Raw genomic sequence first — 17,850 nt, forward strand, 5'->3', positions numbered from 1 at the left:
AACCAAAAACCAACTACTAAAAATAATTTGAACTTGAACCAAACCAAACCTTTTTTATCGTTAAGCCATGGTTTTGCGAATCGGTTCGGTTCAAACAGACAACCATTTGTTAATGACCGACAACCAACAAACTCTCTACTATTCAATGATCGAGTGAATTTTATAACATGCGCTTGCCGATTGTTAATGACAGGTGACAAACAACCAACGGACTCTCTTATACTACTACTACAACTCGATGACCGAGTGAAATTTATAACATGCCTTTCTGGGAGCAAGCTCGCGTTCGTTTCATTGGTTTTGTTGGCTTATAATCTCTGTGAGCTAGTAGATTAAAGAGTACAAAAAAATAAAATAAAACATTTAAGATTATTAACAGAAGAACAAAATAGAGAGGGAGGCTTTCAAAGATTATATACATATAACTTAGTACGTAATATTCGTGTTCGTTAGCCCAAACATTCGGCTTCATACGTTCGAAAAACGAATGCGTATGTTATTAAAACATTCTTGAGTTGTTTTTTTAAAACTTTTTTTACCTTAACTTTATTACCTTGGGAAATAAAATTACCTTATAATAAATAATGAGTGCAAAAGTATGGTATTTACCATACGTCGAGGGTGTTTTTTTCATACGCGCATGATAAAAATGGTAGCGAATACGAATTCACGAATGGTTTTATTTACCATACTTCGAGGATGTTTTTCATACGCGAAGGATAAAGAATGTTAGAGAATGCGAATTCACGAATGGTGCGTATGATATAAGCAGGAGAAGAAGAGTGGGCTACTTCTGTAAATTGGCCAAACTTTGAGGCCTAATACATAATCTAAAGAAAGACCTTCTTTCTCCTCTCTCCTCTGCTCTCCTCTTCCCAGGAACAGGGGAGAAGAACAGAGAGCATCCTCTCTGTTTCTCTCTGATCTCTGAGCTATGGTCTCTGATCTCTGAGCTCTGATCTCTGATCTCTGTGGTCTCTGCTTCCTCCTGCCATGAGCCGCCCCCCAGGGAAGTCCCCCAGGCCCAGCCCCAACCGCCATGGCCGCCTCTCCAACAGAGACCTTCTCCTCCGGCGGCTGGACCAATTCTCCCACAGCAACAGTATCTCTGACCTGGATGTCTGCGTCGAATACCTGCGCCGCAACTATAAGAATGACTATGGGAGGATGAAGTCCCGGCTCTTCTCCAAGCTCGTCGACGAGGCTTGCCACAGCCTCAAGCAACGACAAAAGCAGAAGCAGAATCAGAAGCGAAATGAGAGTAGCGATAGCGATAGCGATAGTGATGCTGATAGTGATGGCATTGACAGTTGTGATGACGAGATGATAGAGACAGATTCGAGGTTTAATTTGCTCAACTCTTCGCTCTGCAACACTTACAGTATAAGCTCTGCGAACAGAGATAAACGAGACATGGAGGACGAGGAGGATCAACATAACAACATTCCTGCAGAAGAAGGGGAGAATCCAAAAGAGAAGAAGAAGACATGCATTTCTGAAGCGAAAATCCCGCCTTTTGCATCTCCTAGTGTCATCATTGCAGCAGCCTCTGCTGCGAGAGCAGCCGATATTTCCATGAAGAAACATCAAAAACATTCCGGAGGTGGTAATTCTGTAAAGAAACATGGAAAAGATTCTGAAAATGGTCATGCAAGCATCACCATTGATGAGGACGAAGGTGTTGCTCCGGTTATGGGCTTGCAATCTAATGCCAATGAAAAGCATGTTCTCAAGTCCAAAGAAAGTAGCACCAGTAAAGTTGTTGATCTGCATATTAAGAAGGATGGAAAAGATGAAAAGACACCTATGAAGAAGAGACCAAGACAGTTGGAGGAACAGGAAAAAGAGATCACTTCTTCAACTGCTGAAGCCGTGCGCTTTTCTGACCTCGGGGGCATAGATGGAATTGTAGAATCTTTGAGAGAAATCATGTTCCCTCTGTACAATCCAGGTATATATTCGTGGTTGGGTCTTCAACCTATGAGGGGTATCCTATTACATGGTCCTCCTGGTTGCGGCAAAACAAAGCTGGCGAATGCTATTGCATACGAAGCTGGATTGCCTTTCCTAAAGATATCAGGCTCAGAGATAGTCTCAGGAATGTCAGGTGCGAATGCAAATCTCATCTGCTGGAAATTCGAATGTCATCGTAGACCTAAAGTTTGTGCATTGCAGGTGAATCTGAGGCAAAGATTCGAGGTCTGTTTGCTGAAGCAGTTAGGATGGCTCCATCCATTATCTTTATAGATGAAATTGATTCTATCACTTCCAAAAGAGAGAACGCGCAAAGAGAAATGGAAAGAAGAATAGTCACACAACTTATGACTTGCATGGATGATCTGAGTCAATCTTTTCAACGAAGCATAGAGGAAAATGAGGATTCTTTGCAGAACATAGAGAAATCAAAACATGTTTTAGTCATTGGTGCAACAAACCGCCCCGAAGCGTTAGATCCTGCCCTTAGAAGGCCCGGACGTTTTGATCGTGAAATATTATTGGGAGTTCCCAATGAAAATGGGAGGGCACAGATATTGTCAGTATTAGCTAAACATCTTAGATTAGAAGGATCTTTCGATTTCAAATTCATAGCAAGATGCACACCAGGTTTTGTAGGTGCCGACTTAGCTGCATTGACACAGGAAGCTGGTTCTATTGCAATCAAAAGAATTGTCTCTAGTAGAAACCCTATTTCGTGCGCATCCACCTTATCCATATCAGCAGCTAGCATGATCAATGTAAATGAGAGTTCATGCAGCACTGTCAGTGAAGTAGACCACTGTGTGGACATATTAGAAACTAAATCTTCAGGTGAAAGTGATTGGTGGAAAATACCATGGTCACAAGAAGAGATGCGCTCGTTGAGCATTACGATGCAAGATTTTGAGGTAAACTTTGTATTTCCATTGAAATATACAATTGATTTCATTCATAAGTGCTAGTTTGTGAATTGTGGTGGGATACATTACCATACATGAAGGTTCTTTGTTGACGTCGTCCTCAGTTTCCTTGTGCAAATCTACTATAGACTCTTTCCTTGGTGATGTAGCTCTATGAGAAAATTCCCTTTGATATGGGTGATAGGAATGGTAATGGTTCAGTTTCGTCTTAACTCGTTTTACCTTGTCCAAACCAAACCGGTTTAGCCTTAACCGGTTTGGAAGTTTTCAAACTTGAACTAAACCGTTTAGGCGTTAACCTGTTTGGACTTATCTGGCTCGGTTCGGCTTGAACTTTACCAAACTGAGCTCACCAGTTTACGAAGCTCAAGCTTGAACCAAGCTGCCAAACCACCAAACCATTTTAAAACGGTTTAATGGCGTGGTTTAGGCTTAAACCGAGCTGTTGCTGACTCCTAATGGGAAACCTATAAGTCTGGCCTGGTCTTCCATGTTGATCAAGGCTATGATCAGAGTCACATGAGATGAGGGATGGGGGACAGGCCTTGATCCGGGAATGAGGATGGGGGTTGGGGACAGTGTATGTGTAATAATGTACTGTGGATATATAAATTAAAAACCACAAATATGTACATTTCATATTTGTACAATTTATATTTAGTATGCATACATAATTTGCTTCACAGATTTACATGTAAAGGAGCTAAGACCACAGAAAGAACAGCAAAATTTGGAAAAAGGGGTCTTAACAATTATGGAAAGAACCAAAACAGATTGGCAGAAAAAGAGCCAAAACAATTAATTATTTATTTGAATTGGAGAAAGGTAATTGTGTTTCTAGGTCAGGGATGGATGCTCCGCCCCTCTTGGCACAGAGTCTATTTTCATTAATAACTCGGATGACATATATCCTAATACAGTTTTTCCATTCCTATTCACAGATTTCTGTTGAGGATAAATTTTGCTTCCCAGGTTCCTATCCCTCTTTCCCTTGTGACTGGCTAGATCACATACGTCTACTCCATATAAAAGTGTGTCCAACCCCGGGGCATTGAGGTTATTCTTGGAACACCATCCACCTGTCCAAATGCTGCACACTATTATATTAATCTGATATCTGCTACCCTTCCATGGAGATGGGTTGTATTAATTGGACTCAACAGATATGCGTCAGTATTAGGAAGTCACTGTATCCAACTTGTGTCCCATCTTGCGAGTCATCTTTTAATACAATATCATCTCAATATAGGGGTATTTAGATATCTCCGAGCAGCGATTGTCTATCTCCTATATATAAGCGTAATAGGAGATAAGGTCACTCTAACATTATATGTAGTTATCTGCATCCATAACTTTTCTGTATTTTAAAAGGTATAATGCTATTCACGTCTGAACCAACATATCAATAAGAGGATATATATCATTTTTTTTAAAACTTTAGTTTGGAAATGTGCTCATATATGATGCATCATATGTAGAGAAGGAGGAATCTATCATATGCATAGAAGGGTAGAACAGATAAGCTCACCCAAACATAATTCCCAAGTTGACTGCAGATGCACCTTTTCTGTACTATATAAGGTATGTCTATTGATCATCACAACTATAGTATAACAAGATTTGTAAGGTCCCTTCTTCGCAGTGCGTTTAGAAGGCTCTAGACTTAGAGCTGTTGTGATAGTGTATTGAGATCCATGACTTACTGTACAGAGCAGTTTCAATGATAGCAGCAAACTTGGTTTAGGCAATGTCATGCTTCATGCAGTATAGGGCATTATTTATTTTATAAGGCATACGAATTTTCTCTTTATGTCCCATAATTAAGCACCTACATCCATATACAGCAAGATAGTTATTGTGAAAATACAGGAGGTTTCTTTCTAATTATTGAGGTTTCACACCTCGTTGATATAAAAAAGCCAAATGATTTTCATTCTTTTCAGGCAGCTGTGGCAGTCGTTCAGCCTTCAACAAAAAGAGAAGGTTTTTCAGCTATTCCTACTGTGAAATGGGAAGATGTGGGGGCCCTTGATTCCATTCAAAAGATGATGGATTTTTTTATCTCCAGACGGATTAAGCATCCAGAAGATTACGAGGTTACATGATCTTACCCTTGCTACTTACATTGATAATTAACATTTTGTCTGATTTGATTATGGTTATATTTTTTATTCTTTTAGGTGTTAGGTCTTGATATGGATACAGGGTTTCTGTTGTATGGACCCCCTGGTTGTGGCAAGACCCTTGTGGCTAAAGCTGTTGCAAATGATGCACAAGCAAACTTCATATACATCAAGGTTTGTGGTGTTTATAGAATACTTAGAAGAAATGAAAGAACATATCGTTTGTTAAAGACTGAATCAGCCATACTCCATGTCCAAAATACTCAGAATTGAGAAATGCTTCAAGCTTAACCTGTAGTCACGATGCTAAAGATGGACAAGTATGGTGAGGACATTGTGTGTTGTCTACTTTCATGCATTAGGTATAAGCAGGGCATGCAGTACTATTAGAAATTACAGAGGACAGAAAATAGTACAAGGTTATGAGAAGCTTTGGACTGGGGCAATTAAGTTGATGTAGGTACCCAACTAACTCCTGTTAATTCAGTTAGCTAACGAGGCGAGAAACTAATATGGCAGTAAATACCACATACTTACCTGGCTGTTGTGACACCCTTACTCCTGAGCTGTAAAAACAGTAAATGCTCCGAACAAGTCTATGATACACAGGAAATGGGACTAAACACTCTGTGAGGGAATTGCCAATGGACTTAGGATCTAAAGTTAATCCTCCATAGCTCTATCATGCATGGTATGAATCTCTTCTATTTAGTCTTGACAATGTTGTGATGGTCTGCATCTAGGTAGTTGTGGCCTTCCAGTAGCTTTGATCTGCAATGATATTTGTAATGTAAAGAGCTTTATGGACACATGTCTAGATTTGACTTCGAAAGCAAGGTAAGGTGACTCCTTTAGTGGGCCCGAAGAAGCTCATCATATGTAAAGTTCTGCATGTAACTCCATAGAACGTTTTCTCGAGTAAGTTCTGTGACCAATCTTCTGTGAACATGGGAGTGCTTGCAATTATGCATCAGTGATTGTTTTTGGTACTCTAGTGTATTTGAAACAACCAATTGGTCATGAAATCGTGGAGGCCCTCCATGCATTATCTGATGATGTAACTGCTCCATAAGAGAATTTTCTAATGGGAAGTCTGGAATCAAGCTTCGATGAACGTGAAAGTACTAGCATTCATGCATTAATGACTCACATGCGATGCTCAGGATGTTCAAACAACCAGTTGATTGTGAAAGAAAGAGGCCTCCTATGTAGCACAAATCTGGTCTGAAGGCATTTGCTTTTGCTTGTCCATTCAAATGTCTCAAGTGAATAAAAGTCATCCCTAGATTTTTACAGCTGCTCAATGGGTCTCATGCCCAATGAACTCCAAGAAAATGTGTGCTTGGTTTGGTGGGATAGCCACGCTTTCATCCTCCAGCTTGTGTGATTATTCTTCTAGGTTTACAGTGTGTGGTGGCATTTAATTCACCTCATCTGGAGTATTACATGGTACCCTTTGGACAGACTGAGAACTTAGAAAAGTTTTGGCGCATCCTCTTAACCTGAATGTTCTATACATTCAAGATCAATTCAGGGTTGAATTCAATAGGACTGAGCAGGAACCTGAAAAGTGGTTGACTGCATGTAATTGAAGGGGAAAGGTGAGAAACTTGTTTAAAGTGATGATTCAGCCATAGGTCCCTCTGGTTTTCTGGAAATGTTTCCTTATCTTTGGTATGAAAACCTCTCTCCACATCCTCTCATCATGGTATTGATATGAAATTCACAGAATTCTTGGGATTCTTATCAGTTCATAGCTCTTAGTAGACAGTTTTGTTTGGTTTTTTTTATTTCTCTTTTCAGCAGAAAGAAATTCCCAATATAACACAATTTGGTGCAGGGACCAGAGCTTCTGAACAAGTATGTTGGTGAAAGTGAGCAGGCTGTTCGGGTGCTATTCTCTCGTGCTCGGTCTTGTGCACCATGCATTCTCTTTTTTGATGAGGTAGGATTATTTTTTGACTACAATGGAAATTCATTTAGTGAACGAGATTATAAATATAGGCTTGTGTCAAAAGATGGACGCGCTGGCTCCAAGGCGTGGAACTGATGGCAATGCAGTTGCAGAAAGAGTGCTCAATCAGGTACCGCATCTGGTTGCTGACAGTTTGACTAAAGATTACAGAAGACTAATCAAACATGCTTTTATTTCTACCAACAGCTTCTAAGCGAGATGGATGGAGCAGAGAAACGCAAGGGTGTATTTATGATGGGTGCAACCAATCGGTGAGTCTATATATGTACATATCAAATGATTGGGTACAAAGCTGCATGTTTCTCAGAATGGGGAGACTGATTTAATGTCAATTTGATGAAAACATGATCACAAGATTATCATGACCTTAAACTTAAAGTTCGACGATATGTGGATTCAGAACCTATGCGTGACCCACCCTAGCACACTGGGTTATAATATGGTTTGTGTCTAGATCATCTTTAATTGTTCACAAATTAGTGGTGAGGTTTTCTCACATGATCATGAACCATAAGTCTGGCAGTAGCTTGAGTCAGCGTAAACTAGTACTGTTTGTATCGGGTTATTATTCATTGATGTTCAAACTTCAATGGGATTTTCTTGGTTATTTGATTAGGCCTGACATGATAGACCCAGCAGTACTAAGACCTGGTCGGCTAGGCAAGATGCTATATGTACCTCTTCCAGACATCGGAGGAAGGGTTTCCATATTGAAGACTCTGATCAGGCAGAAACCAATTTCATCAGATGTTGATCTTGTTTCAATCGCATCAAGCAAGCAATGTGAAGGACTCAGTGGAGCTGACCTTGCTGCACTGGTATGTCGATAACTCACTTCTTTTAACTTCTTTTTTTCCTTTCATTGTTTTGGAGGATATGCGTCAGTTGAGGGGTTATTGTCAATTTTTTTACAACTATTGGAGCATGTTGAACCATCTCTTCATTGAAAGCTATCCACATTTTTCTTTATCTAACAGAATGATGCTAACCTGAAAGAAAGAAATTAAATGTCAGTTTCTTCACAACTATGTTGGAACTTGAAACCATCTTTTGATTGGAACACTATGGTTACTGTTCGTTGTTCATTTTCTATTTCTCAGGTCAATGAAGCATGTGTGGCTGCTTTACAAGAGAAATGCATAAATGCTGATTCCCTTGAACCAATGTCCGTTTGCAACCGGCATTTTGGAACTGCCCTTTCACAGATATCCCCGTCTGTTTCTAAACAGGTATTAATCTATATAATTTGTCATACACCCTCTCTGGTTATATAAAATGGTAATTTTGGCGCAGGACCTCATGTACTACGAGTCTCTTCCTAAAAAATTCAATCGGATATCAACAATGATGGGGATTGCATCCGGACCATGTATGTAACACGAACCATCACATGGAGTTGGATTATCCCGATTCTTACATTATGGGCTTCTATGGGGCAAAAAAATAATGAGATTGCTTGAGAAAGTTCATCACGAATTCAAAGTCCACTTGGTGGAAAAAAACCCCTCCCTATTTGAGGTTGTATATTAGTTGACACAGTTTTGGAGGAATACATGTCATGGTTTTCAGTGGATGAGATCTGATGTGATCTTATTGAGGACTGTACACATTAGCTGCATGCCTCAGCATCCTATTTTTGGTAAGCTCACACTTGTTTTCCAATTCAATTATATTCAAGGTTTGTACATGGAAGTCCTCAATGGAAGCTGAGTTGGACAATGATTAGATTCTATGGATTCTACCTGTGAGAGCGCTCGAGATTTTGATTTCTCATTCATTGAATGAATACTTTTTGGTTGAGCTGTATATTTCATTTCAGTTAATCCTTCTATGCGTTCGTGGATCAACATTGGCATTTTTTGCGCATTCAGATGCATTTATGTTTAGAAATTAATTATGGCATGTTTGCATGATAGTAATGTACAGGCAATGGGTGTGAAGCATCCGTTATGATCTGCCGAAGGACATACTGTAATTTATCCCATTGAGCTTCCCCTTTGTAATTACTATCGATCATGGGCTCGCCTTGCTACGAGTCCCACCTCCATCGTCACTATTTTGAAGTTGTCTCCATGAGGGCATGGAGCAACAAGCAATTAACTGAGAAATTGTCCACAGATTTTGGGTGTTGGCTACACTAGAGCCTATAGGATATCCTTGAACTTGCTAGGGTTCATGGTACTACCATCTTTGGTTAGCGTATGCCCTGATAAGCACTTCATTTAGATGAGACTCAAGTGGGCTATTTTGCAGTTCTCAAGAAAAACTATCAATTGTAATGGATGGCTCCCAATTGTGTTGAACATGGAGAAGTGAGGTAGAAAGACCTACATAAATGTGTTCTAACATAATGCTCTAAGCATTTCCATAATGATTTGTTTGAAAAGTAGTTGACATAGTCCTTGCATTGGGTAGCAACATAGAGGTGGCGAGACCAATTTAAATGTCTTTTGTCAATGAGTAGGGCCTTGGTATGACAAGACATTTTGATATGACACGTGTGAAGGAAGAAAAGTACCAAAAACTCTTTCTTTGCGATAGGCTGTGATTATGGTTGTAATGATTGCTACAATAGAAAAAAAGAGAGGAGAAGAAGATTGAATCAACAACACTAACCATGAGAATGAAAGGGTTAAGGGTTTAGTACTTGCTAAAGGTGATATTAAAGGGTAAAAGATGAACAAAGTCACCAACTCGGACTAGCTTCCATTGGTTTGCATAAGGTCATTGCAAGTTATTAATAACACAAGGGTTAGGCTCGTAACTTATAATGATAGAGATGATTAATGAGAGAGAGGGTTAAGGGAGTTATGCCAAATGAGGAAGAACCCTTATAAAAGGTTTACATGTACACCATGTAATTCTTCCTTATTTGACTAAATTACAACTATGTTTGTACCTCTCACACTTGGGGGAACAGAAAGGTTTATAAGCTCTATCTTCCTTTACAATGTTAGGCTCTCTATTGCCTTAATGTATCCTAGAATGAATACACAACACCTCGCTTAATCATGTCTTCCTTTGGGGTTAGTGTGGACATTTCCAAAGTTGTTGAAACTAGGGGTTGAACAACAATGGTCCTTCATCAGGGAGCTTGTACATTACATGGAAGAACTGGTGTGTTTCCTTCAAAGAGGTTTTCCAATGAAACATTTGTAGGAAATAGATGTAGGCAATATCAAAGGTAAGGAAGTGCCACCGTTTGGCATGTTGATATTCTAGTGATAGCCTACACAAGGGAGTCCTTTGAACTCGGTCATTTAGAGATGTGGTTCTCGTGTTAGGTTTATGAGGAAGGGAATGAGATGGGTGTCCACTTCCTTTTCGTTAGTATTTGGGGTTGGGGCATGATGTGCCTTCTTCCTCAAGAGAAAACAAGTACAACTAGTGTTAGCAAGTGATCTTTGTGGTAGGGTTTTTTTGCTGTCTCTAGGGGTGCAATAGGGTCAGACATGACCTCCAATGGTGGCGATGTGGTGTTTTTGTTGGAGATGCTCATCATGTATAGGATATTATATAATGATTTGTATAGGTGTTGATGATAGAGGAGAGATCATGACTCCATCACTTGCAGTCATTCTTCCTTAACTACTTTTTGTCTCTTTAATTAGCTAAAATTAAGGTATCTTTCTACATCCTAGCAGGTGACTAATATTGAAATGACAAAATTGTTCAATTGTTTTATTTTATGAGTAGCTATGACCATTCAAATTACCAAAGGCCTTAATACATAGGGTTCAATTACAAAAGCTCATCAGATAGGATTAAGAATCCCTAACCTTCAAAGTAATAAGGAGTCACAAACTTGAGTATTTAAGGTACCTTGCCCAACAACTTAAATCACAAGATGTACTTTCACGCATGTTATCCTACTTGAGTTTCATAAACAATATATTGTCTCGTCCTAAATAACAACATGCACAACCCCCAACATCAAGATGTATTTACAAAAAAAACTTGCATAAATTTCTTGTAAATTAAGCAATAAGGTGGTTCTCTAACATGTGCATTTTTGGGAACATAATTGAAGTGGTGGCCATTTTGTTAGCTCTTGTGAAGGTTCAGATATACCTAAGGGTAATGTATATGGAAAAACTTATTTACATGTGTGACAAAATGTTCGGAGAGATGAAAGTATAGTTTTTATGTGGAATTGTCATTATGGTTTTCTAATTGTTTACACTCTACAAATAATTCATAAACAGTAGTCAACCTTCATAGGTTATTCTATTTCAATATTGTCTTTGAAGAAACAAGTTTGGTCTTATTGATGAGAAAAGATGGACATAAGCATTTTGTGGCCATGACAATTATTTTGTGTTTCCACTTATGCATACAAATAAACTTTTTTTTTTCCCAAAATGAAGCTACTTTCCCATTAGTTAGGGAGGATTATTACAAAGAGAATGTACAAGGAGGCTTATACATAGATCGGGGAATCTCCCTCCGATCAAGTTCAAGAAAATGAGACTAGTTACATTGCCTTTCAGACTGACTACTTAATGTAAGTACCTATAGCTCAAAACGGTGCCCTTCAGTGTTGCTTAGTACGAGACAACTCTTGGGGCCAACAACGAAGGGAGGGTGGTAAGTGAGTCGGAACCAGCCAACGTGGGGGCTGGTAGTTCCACCTCGGGCCACTTCCTCCTTGTGTCTCCATAGGTGTGTTCTGCCATTTCTGCCAAAAGCGCAAACGTTCAGTGACCACGTCATTGGAATGGTTGCAAACCTCGTCCAATTGCCCTCGTAGGCAGTTGATAAGCACAAACCATATGTCCATGATCACTTCCTCTGGGGGGCTGCACCAGATCTTGAAAGACCATTAGGCATTGCGCTTTCCATACATACCACAGGGTGAAGCCTGCGATCATCATGCAAATTTCTAGGAACCTAGGGGATGCGAACTGCAAGCGTCTCTCAAATCGAATCTTGGCGATTTTGCCTCTCATGCATACGTAGCACCAACTATCCGCATTGAAGGCGTCCATCTACCTATCAACGGAGTGATCAATCCATGCCGCAACACTCCACGATGTTGTTCCTTCCACTTCACATGCCGCAAGGAGGCGAGTCACTCTATCCCATACCTTTTGAGCTTGAGAGCAATCCCACAGACAATGCCTCAAAGTCTCAAAAGGTGAATGGCAAAGTGGGCAGCCTAACGGGCCGCCACGTTTACCTAGCCATTCGCCAACGGGAACCACATTATGACTGATTTGCCACCAAACTTTATCTTTTCCGGCATGTGGAGATGCTAGAGACCCTTCCAAAAGGTAATGAGCACCTCATCAAGGATGCCCAATGTACGCCAACCATTGCGTAAGGGGCCGTCTAGCTGCAGTTGAAAAGTCCGGCCCAGTTTAGTGTTGTACTCGAAGAAATGGCGAAATCTGCCATCATGTTTCCAGCTAAAATCCCTTGGGTCCCATTCTAGTTCGACGAGGGGATGACAACCATATACCCATAACTTCCAATGGGGTTCCACCTTAGCAACATCCGAGTTTGTCTTCCAGATGTTATCAACCTACGCCACCACATGGATTGGGTGCCAAGAGCCCCTACTTTAACTCTCCCCAAAAATTGTATCTCTTCCTGATCCGCTCACGCCCTTCAACAACTTAACCCTTCCAACCTCATCAAAGAGACCGAACCAAGCATCTTCTCTCACTTCCCCCATCGGAACCCTATCAACTGCCTCAACTATCAATCTCCGCATTTTCATGGCTCCCTTGAGGGGAGGGAATGGGACCTCATGGGCTCCTCCTAAAGCCACTGTGCGTCTCCAATCATCTATAGAGTGGAGCCATGTTTGCGCCAGCTTTCCCCATGCTAGGCCCTTAAGCTTCCCTAACATCATGTTGTCACTTGTTCACACCTGAGGGTTCCAAAATAATGGTTGTCTAGACCACTTGATTAGTGTCTTCGGCGTGTGCTTGACCAAATGATGTCGTACGTGACACCATGCCCACAAGATGGAGTTCGTGACCCTCTCCTCCGGATGACAAACCATCTTGGGTGGGACTCCGCTCATGCAACACCAATTCAAGGAGTCAGGCAAAGGCCTACCATACTTGGGAGTCCCTGCCTGCAACCTATTGCGAAGTAGAACCTTCCAACACCGCTTACCTGGCAGGAGGCATCGAACCACCATTTTGGCTAGCAATGCTCGGCTCTGCATTAAGGGGTCTATGAGGCCAAGCCCCCCTTTGGCCTGCGGTTGTGTTAACCAATGCCATGACACTCTGGCGGCAACCATCGAGCTGTCCTTACCTAACCATATAAACCCCATGTAAAAAGTAGCGTGCGGAAGCAAGTATGAAGACAGAACAGAAGGAAGGAGATTCAGATTCAATGGAGAGCTTGGGCTTACACGGTATACGCAGGAGAGACAGAGAGAGAAACACAAAAAACTATATTCAACAATAATACTCAGTCTGTACATAAGACGTGCTCAGTGAACACTTTTATACAAGTCCTAGAAGGACTGACCGAAGTACTGACAGTACTTCAATGCTCATCAAGAGCTCCTACACTAACTCCCAAATATATTCCTCACGGAATATCTTCCCTAACAGCCTCCCGGTTTACGCACTCGGCCTAACCGATCGGTCCCAACCGATCCGGTCCTCGGCTTCTTCAGCTGATCCAGCCGATGTTGACCTTGTCTCTCAACACTCCCCCTCAAGCTCAACTCGAGGCTCTTCGGGATCCTCGGGCTCACAGCTCTGGTTCCTCCTGGCTTCACACCTCGCTCGCGCTCCTCGACCTGTTCGACTCCGCGTGCTTCGACCCTTCTGGTCGGCTTGTCTGCTTATGCGGCCCTTATCAGCTCTTCTGTTGTTGCGGTGTTGACGCTTCTCCTGCTGCCTTTTCTTCCGCTTGGGCCTCGGTTGATTCAGCGTGTCTGAATCAAACATCCGAACCGACTCGACTACCTCCAATCGGTTTTCGCTCTCGTCCGAGTTGGCTGTCTCCAACTCGTCTTCGGTCATCTCGCCCTCGATGGCGTCATCTCGCCCTCGATGGCGTCATCTTCCCCATGCATGGTTGACTTCGGCTCTCTCCTTCGGTTGCTCCCCTTCTGTCTGCTTCCGAACTTTTTCGCGGGTCCGCCCTCGGCTTCTTCAGCCGATCCGAAGTCGAACTCGACAACCGAGTCAACCGACTCGGTGGTGTCGCGGTCTCCGCTCCTTTCCTGCTGCCTTGCTTGGTCATTCGGGACTGTTCTCCCCCTCAAGTTTGGCACGTCGAGGTGACGCAATCCGAGCGCACCTGAGAATTGCCGCAACTTGTCCAGACCAAGAGGCTTGGTGAAGATGTCGGCAGTCTGCCGATCCGTCGGAACGTACTGAAGTTCGACTTCACCGGAAAGGACACGCTCATGGACGAAATGGTAGTGCACCTCAATGTGCTTGGTCTGGGCGTGGAAAACGGGGTTTTTCGCGAGCTGGATGCTGCTAAGGTTGTCGCAGTAGATCGTCGTCGGATCTGACACCTCCTCTTGCAGGTCCTTAAGCAGCCGCTTCAACCATATGGCTTCGCATGTCGCGACAGCCGCTCCTCGGTACTCCGCTTCGGTGCTCGATAGTGCAACTGTCGGCTGCTTCTTACTGCTCCACGCGATCGCAGCACTCCCGAGGGAGAACGCGTATCCGGACGTGGATCGGCGATCGGCGGCGTTGCCAGCCCAATCAGCATCGGTGTAGCTAACTAACTGCGCGGCTGCACCGGTCCGATATAGCAGTCCTCGGTCCTTAGTGCCACTTACGTATCGCAGTATGCGTTGCGCACACTGAAGGTGCTCCTCGGTAGGTCGCGCCATGAATTGACTGATCACCCCGACCGGATAACTGAGGTCGGGTCGGGTGATGGTCAAGTATATGAGGCTTCCGACAATTTGTCGGAACCTCGTCAGGTTGCATATCTTTCCCGTATCGGGACGAAGCTTGATGGTTCTGTCCAGAGGAGTCGAGACGGACTACAGTCGGCCATCCTGAATTTGAAGAGCATACTCAGTACGTAATGACGTTGGCTGATCAATATGCCTTCAGGGGTACGGATCACTTCGATCCCGAGGAAGTAATGAAGGTCCCCCAAATCCTTCATGTCGAACGATGCCGCAAGCTGAAGCTTCACGCAGTCGATTTCTCCTAGGTCGGCGCCGGTGATGACCAAGTCATCAACATATAGCAAAATACTAACTGGTCCGAGTCGACCTTTCCGGATGAACAGGGAAGAGTCCAATTTTGACGTGACGAAGCCCATCCGACGCAGTTGTTGCGTGATCTTCGCATTCCAGGCACGCGGGGCTTGCTTCAGTCCGTAAAGGGACTTCTTCAGTCGGCATACTGCCGAGGAGTTCGTTCCGGAGTGAAATCCGGGGGGTTGTACCATGTACACCTGTTCCTCAAGGTCACCTTGCAAGAACACATTCTTTACATCCATCCGATGTAAGTGCCACCCCTTCGCCGCAGCTACTGTGAGTAAAACACGGACGGTCGTCATTTTCGCGACCGGCGCAAACGTCTCATCGTAGTCGATGTTGTGTTTCTGCGCATAGCCCTTTGCCACTAGCCAAGCCTTATATCGGTTGACCGAGCCATCGGTGTTGTACTTGACCTTGTACACCCACCTACACCTGATCGGCTTCACACCCTTCGGTGCGTCAACCAGGTCCCAGGTCTCGTTCTCCGCCAATGCGTGCATCTCTTCCTCCATTGCGGCACGCCAATTCACGTCTTTAGCCGCTTCTGCGTAGCTCTCCGGCTCATGCACTTCCACTACACAGGTCATGTACGCATAATGATACGCCATGTACTCGTTGTATCCGAACCACACAACTGGGTTCTTCTGGCGGGTAGATCGACGTAATCTCACATTAGCCGATGTCGAGGCCTTCTCGGTCAACGCGGTCTTCAGCTTTAAAGACCCGTCACCGGTTCCCTCGGAGTCGGACTCGCGTCGGTCTGACTCGTTCCTTTCTGTGCCGGAATCCGACACCTTCTTCTTCCCTTTCTCTTTGCGCGTAAGCCGTCTCCTCGGCTTCTTGCGCGGCGAATGCACGGCCGAGTCTCCACTACTCTCCGGCTCTTCATCGGACTGGTCGTACCGACTCAGTCGTCCAATCGGTCCACTTAACCGGAGTGAAATCAGACTCTCTTCGCGGGTCTCGATTTCGGGCTCATCCGGAGGCATCTCGGTCTCGCTGACCTCATCGTCAGAGCTCGGATTGGAGTCGAGGTTCGTAGTCGAGGGCAGGTACCAGGATGCAGACTCGTCAAACACAACGTCGCGGCTGACACGCGCTTGTTTGGTGCGAGGGTTATAACACTTATAACCCTTCTGCTCGTCCGAGTAACCGACCAAGATGCATTTCTCGGCCTTTGCGTCCAGCTTCCTCCTTTTCTCCTTCGGTATATGCACATACACAATGCTACCGAACACGCTCAAGTGTTGCAAGTTCGACTTCGTTCCGAAATATAGCTCGTGCGCCGACACTTTGTCTCCAATCCGGTTCTAGATGTATACCGCGGTCCTTACCGCCTTGGCCAAGTAGAACTTGGGCAAGCTCTTCTCCTCCAGCATTGCCCATGCCACTTCCACAACTAACCGATTCTTCCTCTCGGCCACGCCGTTCTGCTCTAGCGTGTATCTACAACTGAATTCGCGCCGAATTCCCATTTGTTGTAGATAACCGTTGAATTGACCGGAAAAGTACTCTTTCCCACCATCCGACCGCAGGCACTTGATCTTCCGTCCCGTTTCCGTTTCCACGAACCCTTTGAGGTCACGGAAACAGTCGAAGACTTCGCTCTTCCTCTCAATGAGGTAGATCCACGTGTGCCGCGTGTGGTCGTCGATGAAGGAGACGAAATATCGGCTCCCGCCAAGACTAACGTTTTGTGTCGGCCCCCATACATCGGAGTGTATAAGGTCGAGCTTGTTCCGGCTCCGGTTTCGCTCGTTGGGGAAAGGAAGTCGGTGTTGCTTCCCGAGCTGGCAGGCTTCACAAATTTGTGCCTTTCGGCCACTAAATTTGGGCAATCCGAACACTACCTGTTTCGATTGCAGGTCTTGAAGCCTCTGGTGGTTGACGTGGCCTATCCGCTTGTGCCACAAGTCGATGTCCGACTCGGCTTTTTGTCCCTTCGCGAACATTGTGGTGCCGCCGTCAGTGGAGTCGAGGATGAACATCCTCCCGTCTCTGCGCCCTTGCGCAATCACACGGCCTTCTTCCTCAATGAAGCACCCGAGGTGTGTAAACCGAACCTCCATCCCTTGGTCGACGATCTGTCCGACCGAGACCAAGTTCTTCGTGATTGTCGGGACGTGAAACACGTTCATGAGTTTCCCTTTCTGCCCGACATGGCTAAGGGGAACTTCTCCGACATTCGCGATCGGATGCGGAGTGTCGTCTCCTGTTGCGACTACTCCAGGTTGTATCGGTTTTTCAAGGTACGAGAACCACTCCTTATGGCTCGTCATGTGGTTTGACGCACCGGAGTCTACGTACCACACCTCGTCCGATCTCGGGGTGCTTTGTTTCATTGAGTTTGCTTCGTGTCTCGTCACGAAGACAGACCCTTCTCCGGCTCTCCCGGAGTCTTCGGCGTAGTGCGATCGCTGCCGATTTCCCTTGTCGGTATGTCCGGAGCTATTTCCGGAACCGGTTCTCTCCAAATCGGCATGCTTCTTCCAGCACTCGCTTTCCCTGTGGCCTTTCTTGCCACAGTACCAGCACTCCGCGATGGCCTTCCCTTGCCGGTTCTCATCGCTTCGACTCCCCCTGTTTCCAGAGGGTCCGGAGTTGCTGTCGGCATCACCTCGGTGCCTTCTTCCTTGATCTCGTCGGCCG

General features: G+C 44.2%; 1 protein-coding gene across 1 annotated transcript; it reads left to right on the forward strand.

The window, feature by feature from the left end:
- The first annotated feature begins 944 nt into the window (after positions 1-944).
- On the forward strand, positions 945-8,840 carry CDC48C (cell division cycle 48C). Its single transcript, XM_087329178.1, has 10 exons — positions 945-2,107; positions 2,176-2,885; positions 4,841-4,993; positions 5,078-5,194; positions 6,861-6,965; positions 7,039-7,104; positions 7,182-7,246; positions 7,612-7,813; positions 8,096-8,224; positions 8,289-8,840. The coding sequence occupies exons 1-10, from the start codon at positions 994-996 to the stop codon at positions 8,370-8,372; spliced, it is 2,745 nt and encodes a 914-aa protein (XP_087185304.1). The 5' UTR covers positions 945-993; the 3' UTR covers positions 8,373-8,840.
- The last annotated feature ends 9,010 nt before the right edge of the window (positions 8,841-17,850 follow it).

Source organism: Azolla caroliniana, unplaced genomic scaffold (genome assembly GCF_043228905.1).
Source record: "Azolla caroliniana isolate FFs.n. ecotype wild unplaced genomic scaffold, voAzoCaro1.0.p SCAF_13, whole genome shotgun sequence".
NCBI lineage: Eukaryota > Viridiplantae > Streptophyta > Polypodiopsida > Salviniales > Salviniaceae > Azolla > Azolla caroliniana.